At 49.5% G+C, this 16286-nt stretch overlaps 6 protein-coding genes across 6 annotated transcripts; 2 read left to right on the top strand and 4 right to left on the bottom strand.

The window, feature by feature from the left end:
- Positions 1–7: 7 nt before the first annotated feature.
- On the bottom strand, positions 8–1780 carry BDV14DRAFT_122686 (GATA transcription factor LreB). The gene is made up of 2 exons (XM_073765927.1): positions 558–1780; positions 8–499 (listed from the first exon to the last, which is right to left on the bottom strand). Exons 1-2 carry the CDS (start codon positions 1699–1701, stop codon positions 459–461), a joined length of 1185 nt encoding a protein of 394 aa, XP_073624446.1. The 5' UTR covers positions 1702–1780; the 3' UTR covers positions 8–458.
- Positions 1781–7762: 5982 nt separating this feature from the next.
- BDV14DRAFT_180211 (Rad1/Rec1/Rad17 family repair protein) lies at positions 7763–9644 on the bottom strand. Its single transcript, XM_073769876.1, has 4 exons — positions 9431–9644; positions 9349–9378; positions 9234–9288; positions 7763–9179 (listed from the first exon to the last, which is right to left on the bottom strand). Exon 4 carries the CDS (start codon positions 8971–8973, stop codon positions 7807–7809), a length of 1167 nt encoding a protein of 388 aa, XP_073624445.1. The 5' UTR covers positions 8974–9179; positions 9234–9288; positions 9349–9378; positions 9431–9644; the 3' UTR covers positions 7763–7806.
- On the bottom strand, positions 9054–9650 carry BDV14DRAFT_122641 (OST5 family protein). The gene is made up of 4 exons (XM_073765926.1): positions 9431–9650; positions 9349–9378; positions 9234–9288; positions 9054–9179 (listed from the first exon to the last, which is right to left on the bottom strand). Exons 1-4 carry the CDS (start codon positions 9531–9533, stop codon positions 9134–9136), a joined length of 234 nt encoding a protein of 77 aa, XP_073624444.1. The 5' UTR covers positions 9534–9650; the 3' UTR covers positions 9054–9133.
- Positions 9651–9782: 132 nt separating this feature from the next.
- On the top strand, positions 9783–11586 carry gcnE (histone acetyltransferase GCN5). Its single transcript, XM_073769875.1, has 7 exons — positions 9783–9844; positions 9908–9999; positions 10069–10125; positions 10177–10385; positions 10439–10553; positions 10612–11319; positions 11382–11586. Exons 1-7 carry the CDS (start codon positions 9835–9837, stop codon positions 11400–11402), a joined length of 1212 nt encoding a protein of 403 aa, XP_073624443.1. The 5' UTR covers positions 9783–9834; the 3' UTR covers positions 11403–11586.
- A 532-nt stretch (positions 11587–12118) lies between these two features.
- rgsB (putative RGS domain protein (Rax1)) lies at positions 12119–13856 on the top strand. Its single transcript, XM_073765925.1, has 3 exons — positions 12119–12556; positions 12626–13349; positions 13401–13856. The coding sequence occupies exons 1-3, from the start codon at positions 12402–12404 to the stop codon at positions 13635–13637; spliced, it is 1116 nt and encodes a 371-aa protein (XP_073624442.1). The 5' UTR covers positions 12119–12401; the 3' UTR covers positions 13638–13856.
- On the bottom strand, positions 13857–15205 carry BDV14DRAFT_122621 (COP9 signalosome subunit 7). Its single transcript, XM_073765924.1, has one exon. The coding sequence runs from the start codon at positions 15042–15044 to the stop codon at positions 14076–14078; it is 969 nt and encodes a 322-aa protein (XP_073624441.1). The 5' UTR covers positions 15045–15205; the 3' UTR covers positions 13857–14075.
- Between the last annotated feature and the right edge of the window lie 1081 nt (positions 15206–16286).

Below are 16286 nucleotides of genomic sequence, written 5' to 3'. Positions count from 1 at the left end.
TTTTGAAAGTCCTTATGTCGAATCTTACCCGGGTTTTCATTTAATATTGCTTCGCTATCGCTCCGCAAATAATTTTATCAATGCAATACGACCGATAATGAATTACTGGACGAAGCCAGTGTCAAACTTGATTAGTGAAAGGCCCTAATGCAAGAACCCAATCAAGTCTATTATACAAAACAACCCAGTTTCGCAAAACTCCCCAGGACGTAATTCATGAGCAAAAGGTGAATCATAATCAGTATCTCAATCTCAAACTCCAAAAAGATAAAGCCCGATCGATAGACAGACTCCTTTTAGGCTCGCAAAATCATATCATGGGTATATTGGGTAGATGAGCATTATTCGTTGCCGAGTCGATGACTCGGGTGCAGGACGTAAAGATCGCATGAAAGTTTCGATCTCGTAGAGTGCAATTTATATTCGTCAATTGTAGGTCGTAAAGTGGATGGCCAGTGTTATGAGTCTTGACGTTTTTTCTGGCTTTTGGCCCAGCGTACTTAAGGAACGATGACGTTAGCCAGATGACTTGAAAAGCACGAAAGGGGGGTACTTACATCCGCAAGCATTGCACAGGGTCTTGGGGCCATCAGGTCCTTTTCGCCACTCGGGAGAATCTGAAGTTCCACAGTCTGCACATTGATATTCGCCCTTTAACCTCTTGCGCGGTTCGCTCTCTGACAGAACCTGCGGCTCTAATGGCGTATTTGACGTGGTGGAGTTATATAAATGACCCTCGGGTATACCAGTGCTGATCCCCTGGGATCTTTCGCCCTCCGTCAAGAAGAGTCCTGTCATCAGCTCGATACCGCTGAGGTGAGATGTGGGTTCCTCATTTAACACAGCTCTCATTTGGTCTAGCTCTGCTTCGTCCACATTGCCAAGTGTATCTGAGGATTCGTTTTCCTCACCGGAGATGACGGGATTCTCTTGAGAAGGGGCAAAGGCAGGTTGACCGAGCTGAGTGGTCGCAAGGGTCTTGTTGGATTGGGCTATTGGTCGGTGTGCGACCGTCGATGGGACTTGAGATAACCTTGTTTGCTGCGCAGCGGCGTTGAGATCAGTCTCCTCTTCCTTTTTCAATTGTGCGATTCGTTCCTTTAGGCGGATGTTTTCGAGTTTGTGCTCTAAGAACGAGTCGAGAAGCTGGGTACTCTGGGTGTGATACGGGCGGCAGACCAAGAAAACGCCGTTGCAAAACGTTTTAGTGGCATCATTATTCAGCGTGGATATATGGGGGTGACCATGCGCTTCCATTAGACAGGTAGAATTATCGATTTGATATATGCGAAAATGGCATCGAAGAGGCGACGCGGTGGCGATGCAGTCGCTCAATTCGCGCTTGAAGACAGTTTTGTCGTCATCGTGGATGAATCGAGAGAGATTGTCCTGTTGAAGCTGCGTAGGCTCGAAGCCGGTGATCGATTTGCATGATGGAGAGACGTAATTGACGATGCCGTCCGGACTGAGAAGAAGCACAAGATCTCGCACTTCGTTGAGCACACGCTGCGGCCACGGTGGTTGTTCTCGTTGAGGATTAAATGTTGACTGGTTCAGGCTGGAAGGCTGTAGGCTGAAGCCTGAATTTAAGGAGCGTGGAAGCTGTGGTACCCCAATGGGTGTTTCATATGATGCGGATGCTAGGTCTGCGTCGAGCCCATATGGATGAGTCTGCGATAGCTGGAGGGGAGTAAAATCCATTGTCGCCACGGTACAGCAAATGGCTAGGTACCGTCGGCAATGGGGTGGATAGAAGGAGGAAAGAAGAAGGCAGACGGTAAGGAGCAAGCCTCACACTGGCTACAGGAGGCACCTTGCACAGCGAAGAGCGAACCTGAGCTGTCGATTGCAGCTTCCATTTATCGCGGGGGTGAACGGACCCATGCGGCGCACCATCTGTGGATCATTTCTGTTGTCTGCCATTGGCCCCGCCCACTACCTGGAAGTGTCCACTCCACGTTTGCAGGGCGCTCTACAGCTTCAATGTGCCTTTTATCTTGCTGGAGCTTTCTGTCGAACTTCGCCACGTACGTAATATTTGGTACACCACCCGAAGAATATGAAGGTCTGCTCCATTCAATCTAGCTACGATACTGCACTAAATACAGTCAAAATAGGGGTAAGCTAACTAACTAGAATAGGAAATAGAAAAGATATAGGTAATGACCAAGCAGGCGCTGACTAATAGTAAGTTCGGCGTTGAAGCAGAATACTAGCGGTCAATAATGGTCGACACTTTCTTTCCACTGAGAAGAGATGCACTTCAGATGGCATATGTAGTGCGAAACTGTTTCAAGCTCCATGGCGGCTTTCTGTCGCAGGAACTGCGACGCTCGAGGGTCATGGACGGAGGCCTCATGCACCGCAGATGAAGTCATATCTGGCTTGACCTTGTCTTTTTGACGATCCATTCGCTTATGACTACCACATACGAGTACGACACGCATGCTCCGTCAAACCAGCTAGAGACGTAGACTAGACCATCTGCAGCCACTGTTGTTTCACAAAGTAAGGCGTAATTCTGGGGCTAGTGTCGGATTATCACGGCTGAGAATGGGTGCTCCTCGATGTCCGATGGGACAATTGATTTCAGGTGGTAGCTGCTGCTTAAATGCATGTACCTGGCCTGCCTGTCGCTATGACTGAAGAAATATGCCGATGCTGTGTACTCTGCAGGTGCGTCATCTGGGTAGTAGTCAGAGCTGTTGGTTGGTCCACTATCTCAAATTTTGTAGGAGAGAAAGGTGCAAGATACCGATAACTTCCCGAAAAAAAAAAAAAAAAAAAAAAAGAAAGGCGTTGGGCTTTATTTGAAGCCAAATAGTGATTAGAGCGAACTCTGAAAAGAACTGACAAGCCAAAGGGCTTTAATTGAGCTAATCTTCAGCTGAAATTAGTCCGTGATGACTTCACGTGACTTCGCGCCTTCTCCCCGCGTCGATTTGTGAGGCAGACGCGCAGGCAGCACCACCAAGCCCAGTCAACCTGAAAAGCGAGAGGATGCACAGCATTGCTCCGGTCATCTATCGCAATTTCTAGAGGGTGATAGAATCCATTATCACAAGATGTGAGGCCCCTTGGAGTGTGTTTAATGAAATAACAAGGCCCAATACTGACATTGAATAGGTGTAAGTTGCAGAGCTTCAACTGCTCCGCCGCGTACTGACCTCACTCAGCCAAGATAGACAAGTTGTCCGTTCTAGGGTAAGTAGCTAGTTGACTCTTAAAATGTTCTGGATCGCCACTAAACCTCTGGAAATCATTAGTGTTCGCTCATTCGACAACACCCGCAGCGAGACAATTCAATTTCACACGCCGCTCACTCTAATAGTCGGTTACAATGGATCGGGGAAAACGGTACAGAGAGTGGAATTTCGGCTAAATGGAAGCTAGGCTAACCAAGACTGCTAGACGATCATCGAATGTCTCAAATATGCCACCACCGGTGACCTCCCACCCAACAGTAAGGGCGGCGCCTTCATCCACGACCCGAAGGTATGTTAATGGCCCTCTGTTGTGGTAAAATTTTGGCTAAGAGGATGAAAAGCTGTGTGGAGAAAAGGAGGTTCTAGCCCAAGTGAAGCTGTCGTTCAAAGGCACATCGGGTGCGAAAATGGTAGCGACAAGGAGTCTACAGCTTACCGTGAAGAAAACCACACGGCAACAGAAAACACTCGAAGGTCAACTTTTGATGATAAAAGAGGGTGAGAGAACCGCTATTTCGTCTCGGGTAGCAGAGCTGGACCAGATCATGCCTCAATATTTGGGAGTGTCCAAGGCCATCCTTGATTCGGTCATCTTCTGCCATCAGGATGAGAGCTTATGGCCCATGAGTGAGCCGTCTGTCTTGAAGAAAAAGTTCGACGAGATTTTCGAAGCGATCAAGTACACGAAGGCTATTGACAACATTAAGGCTCTGCGAAAGAAGCAAAACGAAGAGCTTGGCAAGTACAAGATCATGGAGCAGCATGCCAAGGAAGATAAAGAGAAAGCCGATAAGGCTGAGAAGCGGTCTCACATGCTTCAGGATGAGATCGAAGCCCTGCGAACTGAGACCCACCAGCTCACAGAGGAAATGCGCCGTGTTGCTGAACTTGCCGACAAGGCTTGGAAAGAGTCGGAAAGTTACGCTCAAGTTCTCGGCGCCCTGGAGGGTAAACGAATTGAAGCCAGAAGTGTTCAAGCCACAATCGACAACCTAAAGCGGCATCTCGTGGAGCTGGACGAACCTGATGAGTGGCTTGAATCCAACTTGGAACAATTTGAGACAAAGCAGTTTCAGTATCAACAGCAAGAGGAGTCTCAGAAAGAAAAGTACATGGAAATCAGGGAACAGATCGAAGAAACACGGCACAAGTTGGGACTCAAACAAGCTGAGTACGGAAAATACGAGAATGACAAGGCCAACTTTGAGCGTCAACTTGAGAGACGTCAACGCATGTCCAAAGAGCTTGCAAAAAACCATAACATTCGTGGATTTGACAGCATTGTAAAACAGTCAGACGTGGACGAATTCATGGTCAGGATACGCAAAATCCTGAGAGAACAAAACCAGGCCTTGGACCGAGCAAAGAGGGAAGCACAGAGCGAATTGCGTGAAGCGCAAACATTGTTGAATAAGATCAATGAGCGCAAATCCGTGCTGCAAGAGAGCAAGAATGCTGCCAAGCGCCAAATAGCTGCCAATGACAAGGAAGCAGCGAGTTATCAGGCGAAATTGAATGGCATTAGCGTGGATGAGGGGGCCCAGGCTGCGCTTGAGTCGAACGTTGAGGACATTCAGTCCCGCCTTGACCAGGCTAAGGAACGTGAACGATCTACTTCCCGAGATAATGAGATCCAGGATTTAAACTCGCAAATTCGCGAGCTCGAAGACGGAAGCTCCCGCCTCAATGCAGAGCTTATCGAAGCAACCAAGAAAGCTGGAGATTTGGCCCGGTTAGATCATCTGAAGAAAGAACAGAAAGATCGCGAACGCAGCCTGGAGACGATGAAGGGTGCGCATGGGGAGCGCCTCTCAAAGCTTGTGGACACGAACTGGAAGCTCCAATCACTCGAGCAAGACTTTCAAACAACGCTCGAAGATGAATCCAAAGCGGTGTCGAGCGCTGAACGCGCAAGGGATGGAGTCAATCGAGAGCTGGAACAAGTTGAATACAAGATGAATAACATAAAAAAACTTCTCGACCAACGGCAGAAAGAGCTGAAGGAATGCATAGAAGAAATTCGTGAAGCTATCGATGATGAGCCCGAAGAATATCCCGAGATCGTCAAACAGCGGCAAGCTCAACTAGACTTGGCGAGGAAAGATATCGATCAGTATGCTGGTGTTGGAGGGTATATGTCTCAATGTCTACAAACAGCGAAAGAACAGAAAGTTTGTCGATTGTGTACTCGGCCTTTCAGGACTGAGACTGAGCTTCAGACTTTCTGGAAAAAGCTCGAAGCGCTAGTGAAGAAAACAGAGCGCCAAGCAGAGGAGGAGGAAATCAAACAATTCGAAGACGACCTCGCTGTCGCCCGTGCTGCCAGCACTGCTTACGACACATGGTCTCGCCTCAAAGAGACAGAAATACCAGAGCTCAAGAAGGAAGAGGACAAATACGTTTTACAGCGAGATGAGCTTTTGAGCCAGCTGGAGGACCGTGATAAAGTCGTCAGTGAGGCGACAGAGAAGAAACGAGACGTTGAAGCCCTTTCCAAAACTGTCAGCACTATCGTCAGGTATGATAGTGAGATCAAGACCATCACCACTCAGATCAAAGAACTTTCTTCAAAACAACAGAATGCTGGGACGCCGCGGATCCTTGAAGACATTCAAGATGAAATAGCAAGCATTGGCGAGAAGTCGAGGGCGCTCAAGAAGAGTCTCGCGAAGCTTACGAGTGAGAAGGAACAAGCTCGTGCGGAACTCAACCAGCTGGAACTGCAGCTCAGAGATGTGCAAAGCAGCCTTGACAATGTCAAGTTCCAGCTCGAGAAGAAGACCGACCTCGTCACTCGCATAAATGAGTATAAAAGCCTTAATAATCAGCAACGCGAGGCTATTGCAAAGGCGGATAAGGATATCGGAGACTTGACCCCAGAACTGCTAAAATATCAAGCCAAGTATGATGATATCAGTCAACGGGCTGAGGCACGCGAGAGGGAGCTACAGCAGACAACTTCTCAGTTATCCGATAGCATACACCAGCTAGAGCTCGCCAACGAGGAAATCGACGCGTACAATGAGCGAGGAGGTCCCAACCAGCTTGACCGAAGCAAACGCGAGCTTCAAACCATCGAGGAAGAAATCAACCAGCTTGAGACCGAACAGGCTGGTATAACTAGGACGATCAACAAGATTTCCGCGCAGCTCAAAGATAGCGAGAACACAAAGCGGCAGTATGCTGATAATCTGACATATCGGCAATCAACGCGAGCCCTCGATAAGGTCACAAGCGAGATTGAAGAACTCGAGGCTCAGAACGCAGAAGTCGACAGGAGTCGTTTCAAGGAAGAGTCAGAGCGCCGGTCTCGCGAGCACAATGCACTGTCTGCAAAGCAGTCCAGCAAAATGGGGGAGATGAAGTCCAAGGACGACCAATTGATGCAGCTTTTATCGGACTGGAATACGGACTACAAAGATGCAGCCTACATGTACAAGGAGGCACACATCAAGGTCGAAACAACCAAGGCCGCCGTTGATGACTTGGCCCGATACGGCAGCGCTCTCGATAAAGCCATCATGAAGTACCATGGATTGAAGATGGAGGAAATCAACGCCATCGTCGGCGAGCTCTGGCAGAAGACATACCGCGGCACAGATGTCGACACAATCCTCATTCGCTCCGACAATGAAAACGCCAAGGGCAATCGATCCTATAACTACCGCGTCTGTATGGTCAAGCAGGGCGCAGAAATGGACATGCGTGGTCGCTGCAGTGCTGGCCAGAAGGTCCTCGCTAGTATCATCATCCGCCTAGCCCTAGCTGAATGTTTCGGAGTCAACTGCGGGCTCATCGCCCTCGATGAGCCCACGACAAACCTTGACAGGGACAACATTCGATCCCTGGCCGAGTCCCTTCACGACATCATTCGTGCCCGTCAGCAGCAGGCCAACTTCCAACTTATTGTCATTACCCACGACGAGGAATTCCTGCGCCACATGCAATGTGGTGACTTCAGCGATTATTACTACCGTGTATCGCGTAATGAGAGGCAGAAGTCGATTATAGAACGGCAGTCTATTGCAGAGGTAAGACTCTCACATACTGTAAAGAATCTCATAGCTAATGCTCGTCGACTAGGTTATGTGATGGCTCGCCAGCTTTCGATCACTCGTTCTATCAATTGATCATCCCAATTCGCTCATCTTCGCGTCAAAAGCATGGCAGGAGCTTGCAATCCAGCAGATATATCATATATATTAGTCGAGATGAATTTTTAAGCTTGTAAAGAAGGTTTCAGGCGTTAAGGATGGGAAAGGCAATTTCCTAATGTTTCCCTCATCGCCCGGAAGGCTCATACCTACTAGGTTTATGGCAACTGGTCCCTAGTCGTACCTGCCTTCCATATGCATCTAGTTAATTCATTGGAGGAAGGAGCGATCCATCTCGAGTGAAGCCAAGGAAAGAACGACCGGCTCGTTGCCGGGCTGCAGTTAGGGAAGCTACGACTGGGACGCCCCTGCTTTTTTTATCCCCCAGTGAGGGAGCCTGCGAAAGGAACGACCTGGACGGAATGTCTCAGGCGTGGAATGCTTTGTACATTGCAGTGTTTTCATAAAGTCTATACTGTAATTATATATGCATCGACGATCCCATGCTAGTCCATATTATCACGAACCTCCACACCCCCAAGCTCATCCTCATCAAGGAGCGGCACAAAGCGGAAGTCCACAAAGCTCACAGTTGACCCAGGTGCATCTCTACCCCCGCGCGCCGCGTTACTCGTAGAAAGGGATCCATTTGTATCAAACTCGATCATGAACTGCAGGCTTAGAACGCCCTGCCGGTCACCGCGGATACTCACTTTATTCGCGGCAGCCATAGCACGGGACGCCTTCTGGATATAGCCGAAGCGGAAATCTTGACGCAATCGAGAACCCATTGATGAAGGTGGACTGACGAGGAATGTCTCTGTGACGGTGGGAGCGAGTTTGGCTCTCGTAGCTCGAGAGCGGGATGTCCCGTCGTTCGTTAGGACCTTGCGGTGGGTATCTGATTCGGAGCCATCGTTATTTTGACCCTGCTGCTCAATTGAGAATTCGACTGTTGATTCGCTGAAGGGCCCTCCTGTGCCGGAGAGTGTGAAGAATGGTTCTTGCTTTGCGGAGGCGGAGATTCTGAGGATGCGAGGGTTTGTCGCGCCAAGTTCAGTGATTGCGTTGGAGAGCCAGGCGGAACGCATGATTATCTTCAGGACGATACCGTCGCGCTGGAAGGGGATGTCGAGTTCGCCTTCCTCGGGTTCGTATGTTGTTAGTTCGCAGACGGTTTTGACGCCAGTCTCCGCCAGGGTTATGCTGAGGGGGGAGCCGTAGCCGTAGTATTGGAATGTACATGAGCGGTTGAGAAGTAATGCGGGTGCCGTAAATGCGCTGGATGCAGATGTTGTCGGAGGTTGGACGCTGGCTGCCCTGCTTGCGCCTGCGGTTGATGAATCGCCGACACCGAAGATCTTGAGTGTTTCCAATAGTGCCGAGAGCGAAACAACGAAGTAGGGCCAGTTCGAGCCGTCCGTTTCTGCATCCTCCATCGGGTCATCTTCTGTAGTGTTGGTTGTGGGCGAGTTAAACGTATAGGTGGTAAAGAGAGCTTTGTCCAGAAACGCTAGTCCTTGGACTACGCGTGCCTCTTCCACAGAGAAGCGAATGCCGTCCGGAGTTATCTGGACAGTAACATTTTTCGCAAAGCTGATGCATTGAAGTAAGGTGAATATTTGGTGCGCGTTGCTAGAAACAGCGTTGAATATAGGCCCGGCTTCCGGCATGGTGTTGGAGATGGAAAGTATATAGCAGTAGGGAACAAACACCGGGTATTTATTGCAAAGAAGGCTCGGACGAGATTTTGGTGCTTCTAGTGATACAGCCTTGCTTTCTTTAAGCCTTCACAGAACCATACATCGAAGAACGTAGGAGAAAATGGGTCGCTTAAACGTAAACTCCAACGGCACAGATCATGTACACAGCGCCGAAGCTAACGGACAAAATGTTAGCGGTTGTCGAGTGATAGGGTAGGACGGAGTTTTACCCAAAGGCGAGAGATGCAGGGACACCAAGGGAAATAATGCTCGCAAAGGATCGGTCTGTGCAATTGGTCGTTAGAATAGCGAGTACTTGATATCAGTGGGATGGGAGAAACGAACTCAATCCAAAGAGAGTAGTGAAAATGAAAGCTACCAGCATATTAGCGATAAATGGCCCCAACAATTGGCTTCGTGACCTCACCGAGGAATAGGAGCGCAAAACCAACGGTGAATTGGCTGTCCTTCGCGATAAGAGGAGTATAAGGGCTTGCAGAAGCTGCCTCCCAGACCTGGTTAAGAGACATGGGTACTATAACAGCAATTCGAACCAGCGGAATTGCAGAAGAGAGATCAAAGGTAACTGCGAATTGCAGCTAGAACAGTGAATGAATGGCTTGGAAAACGACAGGCACGACAACAACAGACACCTGAAGCTCCGAAGCTCCACGTAAAGTCGATCTGGCCCGACCAGGAGCGGATCATTGTGGCCCCGGCTCCCCCTCCCCGGATCAGTCATCATTGGCCAACATCACGGCGACGAACGGTGCCAATGCGCGACAGCTCGATAACACGCAGTGCAGCCCAATCTTCGATCAACTGCTCAAAATGATTGACAGTGAGTTGCAGGCCCTTCTATACACAGAGACTTGCTGCAGGAGCTCTTTACTGATGCGCTTAGCCCCGATCACAAAGCGGAAGGCCTCCGAGGAGGCTCTTTCTCCGGATTCGCATAAGAAAGCTCGCACGAACTCTCCGGAGAGAGAACCAAAGGTGAGCTGGTTCCTATATTATATAAGATCCAAGTTATGCCCTGGAGCTAATAAGCGTGCCTTTGAATAGACCGAAGATGACCCTTTGGAGAAGCCCGCAATGCGAATAGTGCCTTTCCCCGAGAAGGTGAGCGACGGAAAATGATCGCAACAAGAGCAGGTCTAATACCAAAAACAGCCAGCAGTGCTAGAAGAACGTCGGGGCGAAATCGAATTCCGAGTGGTCAACAACGATGGTTCCCGCGATAGCTTCGTCGTCCTCACCGGGTTGAAATGCATCTTTCAGAAGCAACTGCCGAAAATGCCGAAGGATTATATTGCACGATTAGTCTACGACCGCTCACACTTATCAATCGCTATCGTCAAACATCCGCTAGAAGTTGTTGGGTATGCGAACTTCGTGAAACCTGCTTGAGCTGCTTTGGCTAATGTTTATACAGAGGTATCACGTATCGACCATTCAACAGTCGGAGGTTTGCGGAAATAGTGTTCTGTGCCATATCTTCTGATCAACAAGTAAAGGGATATGGCGCGCATCTGATGTCGCACTTGAAGGTAGGTGTTTGGAACGTGAGTTCTTGTGACGGTAGAGAGGCTAATGAGATGGTTCTAGGACTATGTCAAAGCAACATCGGACATCATGCACTTCTTGACATATGCTGATAACTATGCGATCGGGTACTTCAAGAAGCAAGGATTTACGAAAGAGATTCAGTTGGATAGATCAATATGGATGGGTTATATCAAGGATTACGAAGGAGGAACTATCATGCAGTGCACAATGCTTCCGAAGATACGATATCTTGAAATGGGCCGCATGCTGCTGAAACAGAAGGAAGCCGTCCACGCAAAGATTCGCGCCTTCAGCAGGTCTCATATCATCCATGCGCCGCCCAAGGAATGGAAGAACGGAGTGACTAAGATCGACCCGTTGAGTATTCCAGCTATCAAAGAGTCAGGGTGGTCGCCCGATATGGATGAACTCGCTCGTCAACCACGTCACGGGCCGAATTACAATCAACTTCTACATCTTCTCAATGATATGCAGAACCACAGCGCAGCCTGGCCATTCACTCAGCCGGTCAATCGGGACGAGGTCCTCGACTACTATGAAGTCATCAAGGAGCCGATGGACCTGTCCACAATGGAAGAAAAACATGAAAAGGACATGTATCCAACGCCGCAAGACTTCATCAAAGACGCTATTTTGATGTTCGACAATTGCCGACGGTACAACAACGAGAGTACACCTTACGCCAAGAGTGCGAACAAGCTGGAGAAGTTCATGTGGCAGCAAATCCGGAATATTCCGGAGTGGTCGGTGAGTAGACTTCGCGCCTCCAAGTCGGCACTGGAGTCGATGTTTACTGACACTTTACTTAGCACCTTGCCGACGGGCACTGATGTTTTATTTCGAGTTTTGAAGCAGAGGCGTTGGGCAGGGTTTTTGGGCGGTGTTATGCAGCGTTATTGAGGTCTCGACTATTGTACACAAACCAATACCCGGGTTAGCATATGGCATTTATGGAGTACACTTTGATTGTTAGATTTTTATATGTTTGCTTTTGCTTTTACCCCAAACTGTACAGGGGTGATGAACTCAATTGACTCCATTCGTGGATTTGTGACGTATGGGTTATCCAACCACAGGCGCAGGGCAAGTCAACGGAACCTGGAAGCTTTCGGCTGGATGTAGATCGATTTCCAGAATCCAGGGGAAAGCCCAACCGCTGGCCATGCTGCACTCCCAGCCTTCAGGTACTCACCATTTCTTTGCCAATTGACCACGGCAAAGGTAACTTTGACTCGTGAAGTTTGTTTCAGACGACAAAATTAGGTGCCTAGAGGGTCCTTCGTTCGGCCTTTCGTTGGCTGGTGGTGGAACCATTCATTTCGGATCAATATTGAGGCGGGCCGTTTCAGCGCGGCGGAAGAAACACGCAAGTCTTCAAGCAGGCCCTCGCTCTGTGCAGAACGAACGACTTCATATTGCCGGCTGGCTTGGCTCTCTTTCTTCCTGCTGCAACCTTCTCGACGCCATATCCCTCTGCATGGCTTGTGCTTGCTCTTCGTGACCTTTCTGCAGTCCGGTGGCTGTGTTTTCCCGCCCTCGACTTCCTTCTATTCTAAGGGGAATTCCCCTCTGCCTCTCGCTTTCGCAGTCTATATGACCATTATTCTCGCGTGATTCGCATCGTCATTCGTTAAAATTTGACCGTTGTTGAGCGTTGCTTACTTCAATTGAACTCCAAGACACACTCGACAGACCGTATACACCATTGTTTACTCGCGGTCCAGACCATACTCGTTTCCCCTATTCAGCCCCTCCTTGTTTCAACTCCGGACTTGAACCACGCAACCTCACGATAAACCAAACATTCTTTCTTTACGGTCGATATCACAATGGCGACACCTGGTATGATTGAGTTGGAGCAGCGGAATCGCCTCCCTACGCTCTTCGAGGTTCTCAGTCGTCGCACTCTTGCTCCGGTTGACCTCTTCTCATTCTACATCTATATGCGCGACCAGCAACACTCTGTCGACTATCTGGACTTCTGGTACGCTCAGGACGCTATCTGAAAATCTAATAGTATGTGCCATCGAAGACTAATGCGAACTTGAATTAGGCTCGATGTATCGCAACACATGTCATTATGCCGACATTATGTTCGAGAACTACGACGGTCTGTCCTGGTAGCAACACCCGACCTCGAGAAAGCTGAGAGTAAAGGGTCATCAACGCCGTTGGAAAATTTCGAGAGTGTGAATGATATTCCGCTTGTGGAAGCTGGCCCATCCGGGCTTCGTCACGGCCTTCGCGATCTCGACGATAGGGAGTCCGACCAACGACTATCGGCTTTTCTCCGCACAGATGGCCATTCATCCAGACACTCCCCGCAGGGTAGCTTTGACTCACACAATGCTGCGTCTCGTACAATGTCGAATGAGCAGGGACGACCAAGCTTCACGCCCAAGGAGTCGAATTCGCCCGGCCACACCGTCGCACGCGGTGATATTCGCGCCAGTGCAGAAAAGATTCTGTACACATATCTCCTTCCAGGCGCGGAACGAGAAATCGTACTCCCTGAAGAAATGGTGTCTGGCATTATCAATCTTGTGGAAGATGATGGCAGAGACGACCCAGAGGTGTTCGATCCGGCAAAGGACTACGTTTTTCAAGCAATGGAGCGAGATGCTTTCCCAGGGTTTTTGCAGGCGAAAGCCCTTGGTAACCTTGTTCCCTTGTCGATCGTCGCTCGTCTGGCCTTCGCCTTGATTAGCTTCGGCGGGGGTTTCTGGGGTGCATTCTACGTGGTTTTACGCGACAAGCCTAGGCACATTCGCTGCTGGGTATGTAACATTCTACAAACAAGAGTCTTTCCACTTACTAATTTGATGCAGGTTATTCTACCATTCGTTATCGCATCATATTTCATTGTCTCTTACCAGTATAAGATCGACCCGGTCATGGCATTCGCGGGGTACAGCGAGTACACCTTCATGAACTGGTCCCCAGTTCGCGAGCCCTATGTCCGAAAACTACTCGTCAAGCGAGCCGTCGCCACGGTTCTAATTGCGGCTCTTGTTGCCGCTGCGCTGAGCATCTTGTTCATCTTGGTTCCTGGTACAATGCTTTGATCTAATCGATTAATATCCACTTTATGGTAATACGATTTACTTCTCGCCTTGGAATGTGCTCGCGACGCCCCCAGGGTCTTGAAAGCGGCATGTTGATCTTTCTGGATCTCTTTACATTCTGACACCGATTTCTATTGATCTATCCAGCGACAGCATCAATTGCCATGCCTTTGCCATTTAGTCCACGCTATCTCCTTTGTTCTTTTGGCTTTTGCTTCTTTTACTTTTATTTTTCTTTCTTTCTATAATACCCCTTCGCTGCTGGACTTGTACGTTAGATGACTTTTGCCGAAGCCTTGGTGTTGCGGATATATCGTTGGTATTTAATTGGCTAGCATTTGAGAGTACTGTAATGCTGGTAATATTGCGGTCTGATGCTCTGCATACAGATCCCGGGTCCACGAGACACCTGGGTATTGTTCCCTGGGTCTCAAGAAGCTATGATTTCTTCCCTAAGAAGCGTTTTGACTGCCTCGATCCGCCAGCACCAGATTTAACCCCAGCTCCCTCATCAATGTCCATACCCGAGCCATGAGCATCATAGTCATTCGACCCCTCATCAAAGAACCCATCGTCAAACTCCCGCTTATTACTCCCACCTCCAAAGAAGTCCTTCCCCCGGATCGCCGCCCCAATGTCTCTAGCCCTCCAACCTCCCCTTTTCGACCCTCCGCCTGGACCGCTATTTGAGCCAGGGCCGCCATCACTGTTATCAGCGCTGTACTTCTCAGTCGTCTTATCGAGAACCACAGCCCTCGCATGCTCCTTCGCCCGGCGCAGCGCGGAATTAGCTCTGATCTTGGCAATCTCAGCCTCGATATCCGAGATTACGGATCCGCAGCGCGTTTCCCATGCTGTAAGTGTAGATATCATATTCGGCAAGTCAGCGGGCTTCACGTCCCGCAGCGGCGCCACAGCCGTGACGTTTACCGTGGGCGGGTCCGTAGCAGGCGACAATCTCGCCGTGATGAGCGAAGCATAAATAGCAGCCGTGACAAGCGATTCCAGCTTCGAGGCCGCACCCAGCTCCAATTCCCTCATAAGCACATCGTAACTAAGAAGCTTCACTGAACTCGCGAGTGAAAGCAGCGTGAGAAGTCTGAGTTTGCGAGCCTGGAGCTCGTTCAGGGCTGGGAGGCCCGGCGTGTTCTTGTAGTCTTGCCATGTGCCCCAGGCGAAGATCTCGAGGAGGGTGAGGTGATTCTGGAGCTCGGAGGGGGTATCGGGGGACCGGAGCGCTTGGATGGAGGGTTGGGAGAGGAGCTCGGCGAAGACGTAGGTTTGGGGGCTGGCGGTGCAGTTTGTGATTATGTTTGCGGTGTAGCGCGGAGATTGGGCGGCGCTGGAGTCTGCGAGGGCGATGAAGGGTTGGAGGGCTTCTAGGGCCCTGTGGTGGACTTGGTCCATTTGGTAGTGGGTTGTGTTTGGAGCTTGGTTGGTTTGGGGTAATTTGTTTGCAAGCGAGAAGAGAAGTCGTGTGAGTGGATGGAGTATTTAGGTATGTGTGAGTGAGTCTATTAGGTTGGCAACGTTCAAATTTCGCGTGGTCATCTGTGAGGCTGTTAGATAACTGTTCAAGGTGGGCTTGCACTCCGGAGGTGTTGTCGTAGGGTGTTTGCACTCCATGCAAACTGATCTCCTCCACTACTATCGCTATCAGTGGGGCACTCGTCTTTCTACTATTACGGCGTATGCCCAGGCCCTCATGTTGACGATTGACAGTGACAGTGTCTGACAACAATCGTTCTATTCACTCAGGCGAAGCTACCAGTTCTGTGTAATATGACTACTAAGAGGCAAATTACCTTGTGGAACCATTACAAATCTGAGATTGCCAGTTCCTGAGCGCCCTCGCAAATATGGCCTGAATTGGGTTAAGACGCTTTTGAACAGATGGATCGACGGCCTACACCTCTCGCGCCATTGTCGTTCGCAATGAGCTTCACATAAGGTTGAATCTAATCGCACAATGACTGGGTACTATTGAAAGGGCCAAGTAAGGGGTTGCAGGGCCATGTTACCGGAGGGAAAGCTGTCGACAAGCCCTTTGGCGAAGTATACTCTAGGTGAAACCGCCAGCCGCTGTCAACTGTTTCGGCGACAAAGATTCCCCACGAACGCCTCGAGTATATCATCTGGTTATTCAAGCATCCTCCGCCTCATCTCCCGAGAGCTAAGCGAGCATCTGCGATGGCAAAAAGAAGAGGCCACTTCTCCAGCCAGGTTGTACCTCGCACATAGGTCAGCTGCCTCAGCTGCTTGCTCCAACGACTGCAAATGTTGGGTATGACTAGTCAATAATAATGGTGACCAGCCTTTCTCAATGAATGATGAATAGAGATGACGCGAAAATCCCATCAGTTTGTCCAAGAGACCCTTGCTGGGATCGGCCGGGTTTCATTGTCGCGATATGGCGCCAAGTCTCCTCGATTCCTGAAGGCTCCATCATTCTTCGCGGTTGAGAAGGAATGAGGACATTTTAGCAAGCTATGAGCCAGGATGATCGTTCAATAGTTCGTCGTAGTTGTGAATGCCCTTGCTGAGGAACTTGCACTTAACGTAAATCCCGGTCGGTTCGTAGTTCCCGGTCGGTTCGCAGAACTCCAAAAAAAATCCATGCTTGCTCAACTTTAAAGTACTGTACAACAA

This window comes from Aspergillus stella-maris (genome assembly GCF_047715825.1).
Source record: "Aspergillus stella-maris strain CBS 113639 unplaced genomic scaffold BDV14scaffold_63, whole genome shotgun sequence".
Classification (NCBI taxonomy): domain Eukaryota; kingdom Fungi; phylum Ascomycota; class Eurotiomycetes; order Eurotiales; family Aspergillaceae; genus Aspergillus; species Aspergillus stella-maris.
Note: the sequence above shows the minus strand (reverse complement) of the source record. Positions and strands in the feature narration are given on the sequence as shown.

Bases quoted from the DNA above. Each gene is read 5' to 3' on its own strand.
- BDV14DRAFT_180211 (XM_073769876.1), bottom strand. From the start codon at position 8,973: ATGCCGGAAGCCGGGCCTATATTCAACGCTGTTTCTAGCAACGCGCAC.
- gcnE (XM_073769875.1), top strand. The intron at 10,126-10,176 runs GTGAGCGACGGA...TACCAAAAACAG, and splicing joins TAGTGCCTTTCCCCGAGAAG to CCAGCAGTGCTAGAAGAACG. The intron at 10,386-10,438 runs GTATGCGAACTT...ATGTTTATACAG, and splicing joins CATCCGCTAGAAGTTGTTGG to AGGTATCACGTATCGACCAT.
- rgsB (XM_073765925.1), top strand. From the start codon at position 12,402: ATGGCGACACCTGGTATGATTGAGTTGGAGCAGCGGAATCGCCTCCCT. The intron at 12,557-12,625 runs GTACGCTCAGGA...AACTTGAATTAG, and splicing joins GTCGACTATCTGGACTTCTG to GCTCGATGTATCGCAACACA. The intron at 13,350-13,400 runs GTATGTAACATT...AATTTGATGCAG, and splicing joins CTAGGCACATTCGCTGCTGG to GTTATTCTACCATTCGTTAT.
- BDV14DRAFT_122641 (XM_073765926.1), bottom strand. From the start codon at position 9,533: ATGTCTCTTAACCAGGTCTGGGAGGCAGCTTCTGCAAGCCCTTATACT. The intron at 9,289-9,348 runs GTTCGTTTCTCC...CCAATTGCACAG, and splicing joins CACTACTCTCTTTGGATTGA to ACCGATCCTTTGCGAGCATT. The intron at 9,180-9,233 runs GTAAAACTCCGT...TTTGTCCGTTAG, and splicing joins CCTGCATCTCTCGCCTTTGG to CTTCGGCGCTGTGTACATGA.
- BDV14DRAFT_122621 (XM_073765924.1), bottom strand. From the start codon at position 15,044: ATGGACCAAGTCCACCACAGGGCCCTAGAAGCCCTCCAACCCTTCATC.
- BDV14DRAFT_122686 (XM_073765927.1), bottom strand. From the start codon at position 1,701: ATGGATTTTACTCCCCTCCAGCTATCGCAGACTCATCCATATGGGCTC. The intron at 500-557 runs GTAAGTACCCCC...TCGTTCCTTAAG, and splicing joins CCTGTGCAATGCTTGCGGAT to TACGCTGGGCCAAAAGCCAG.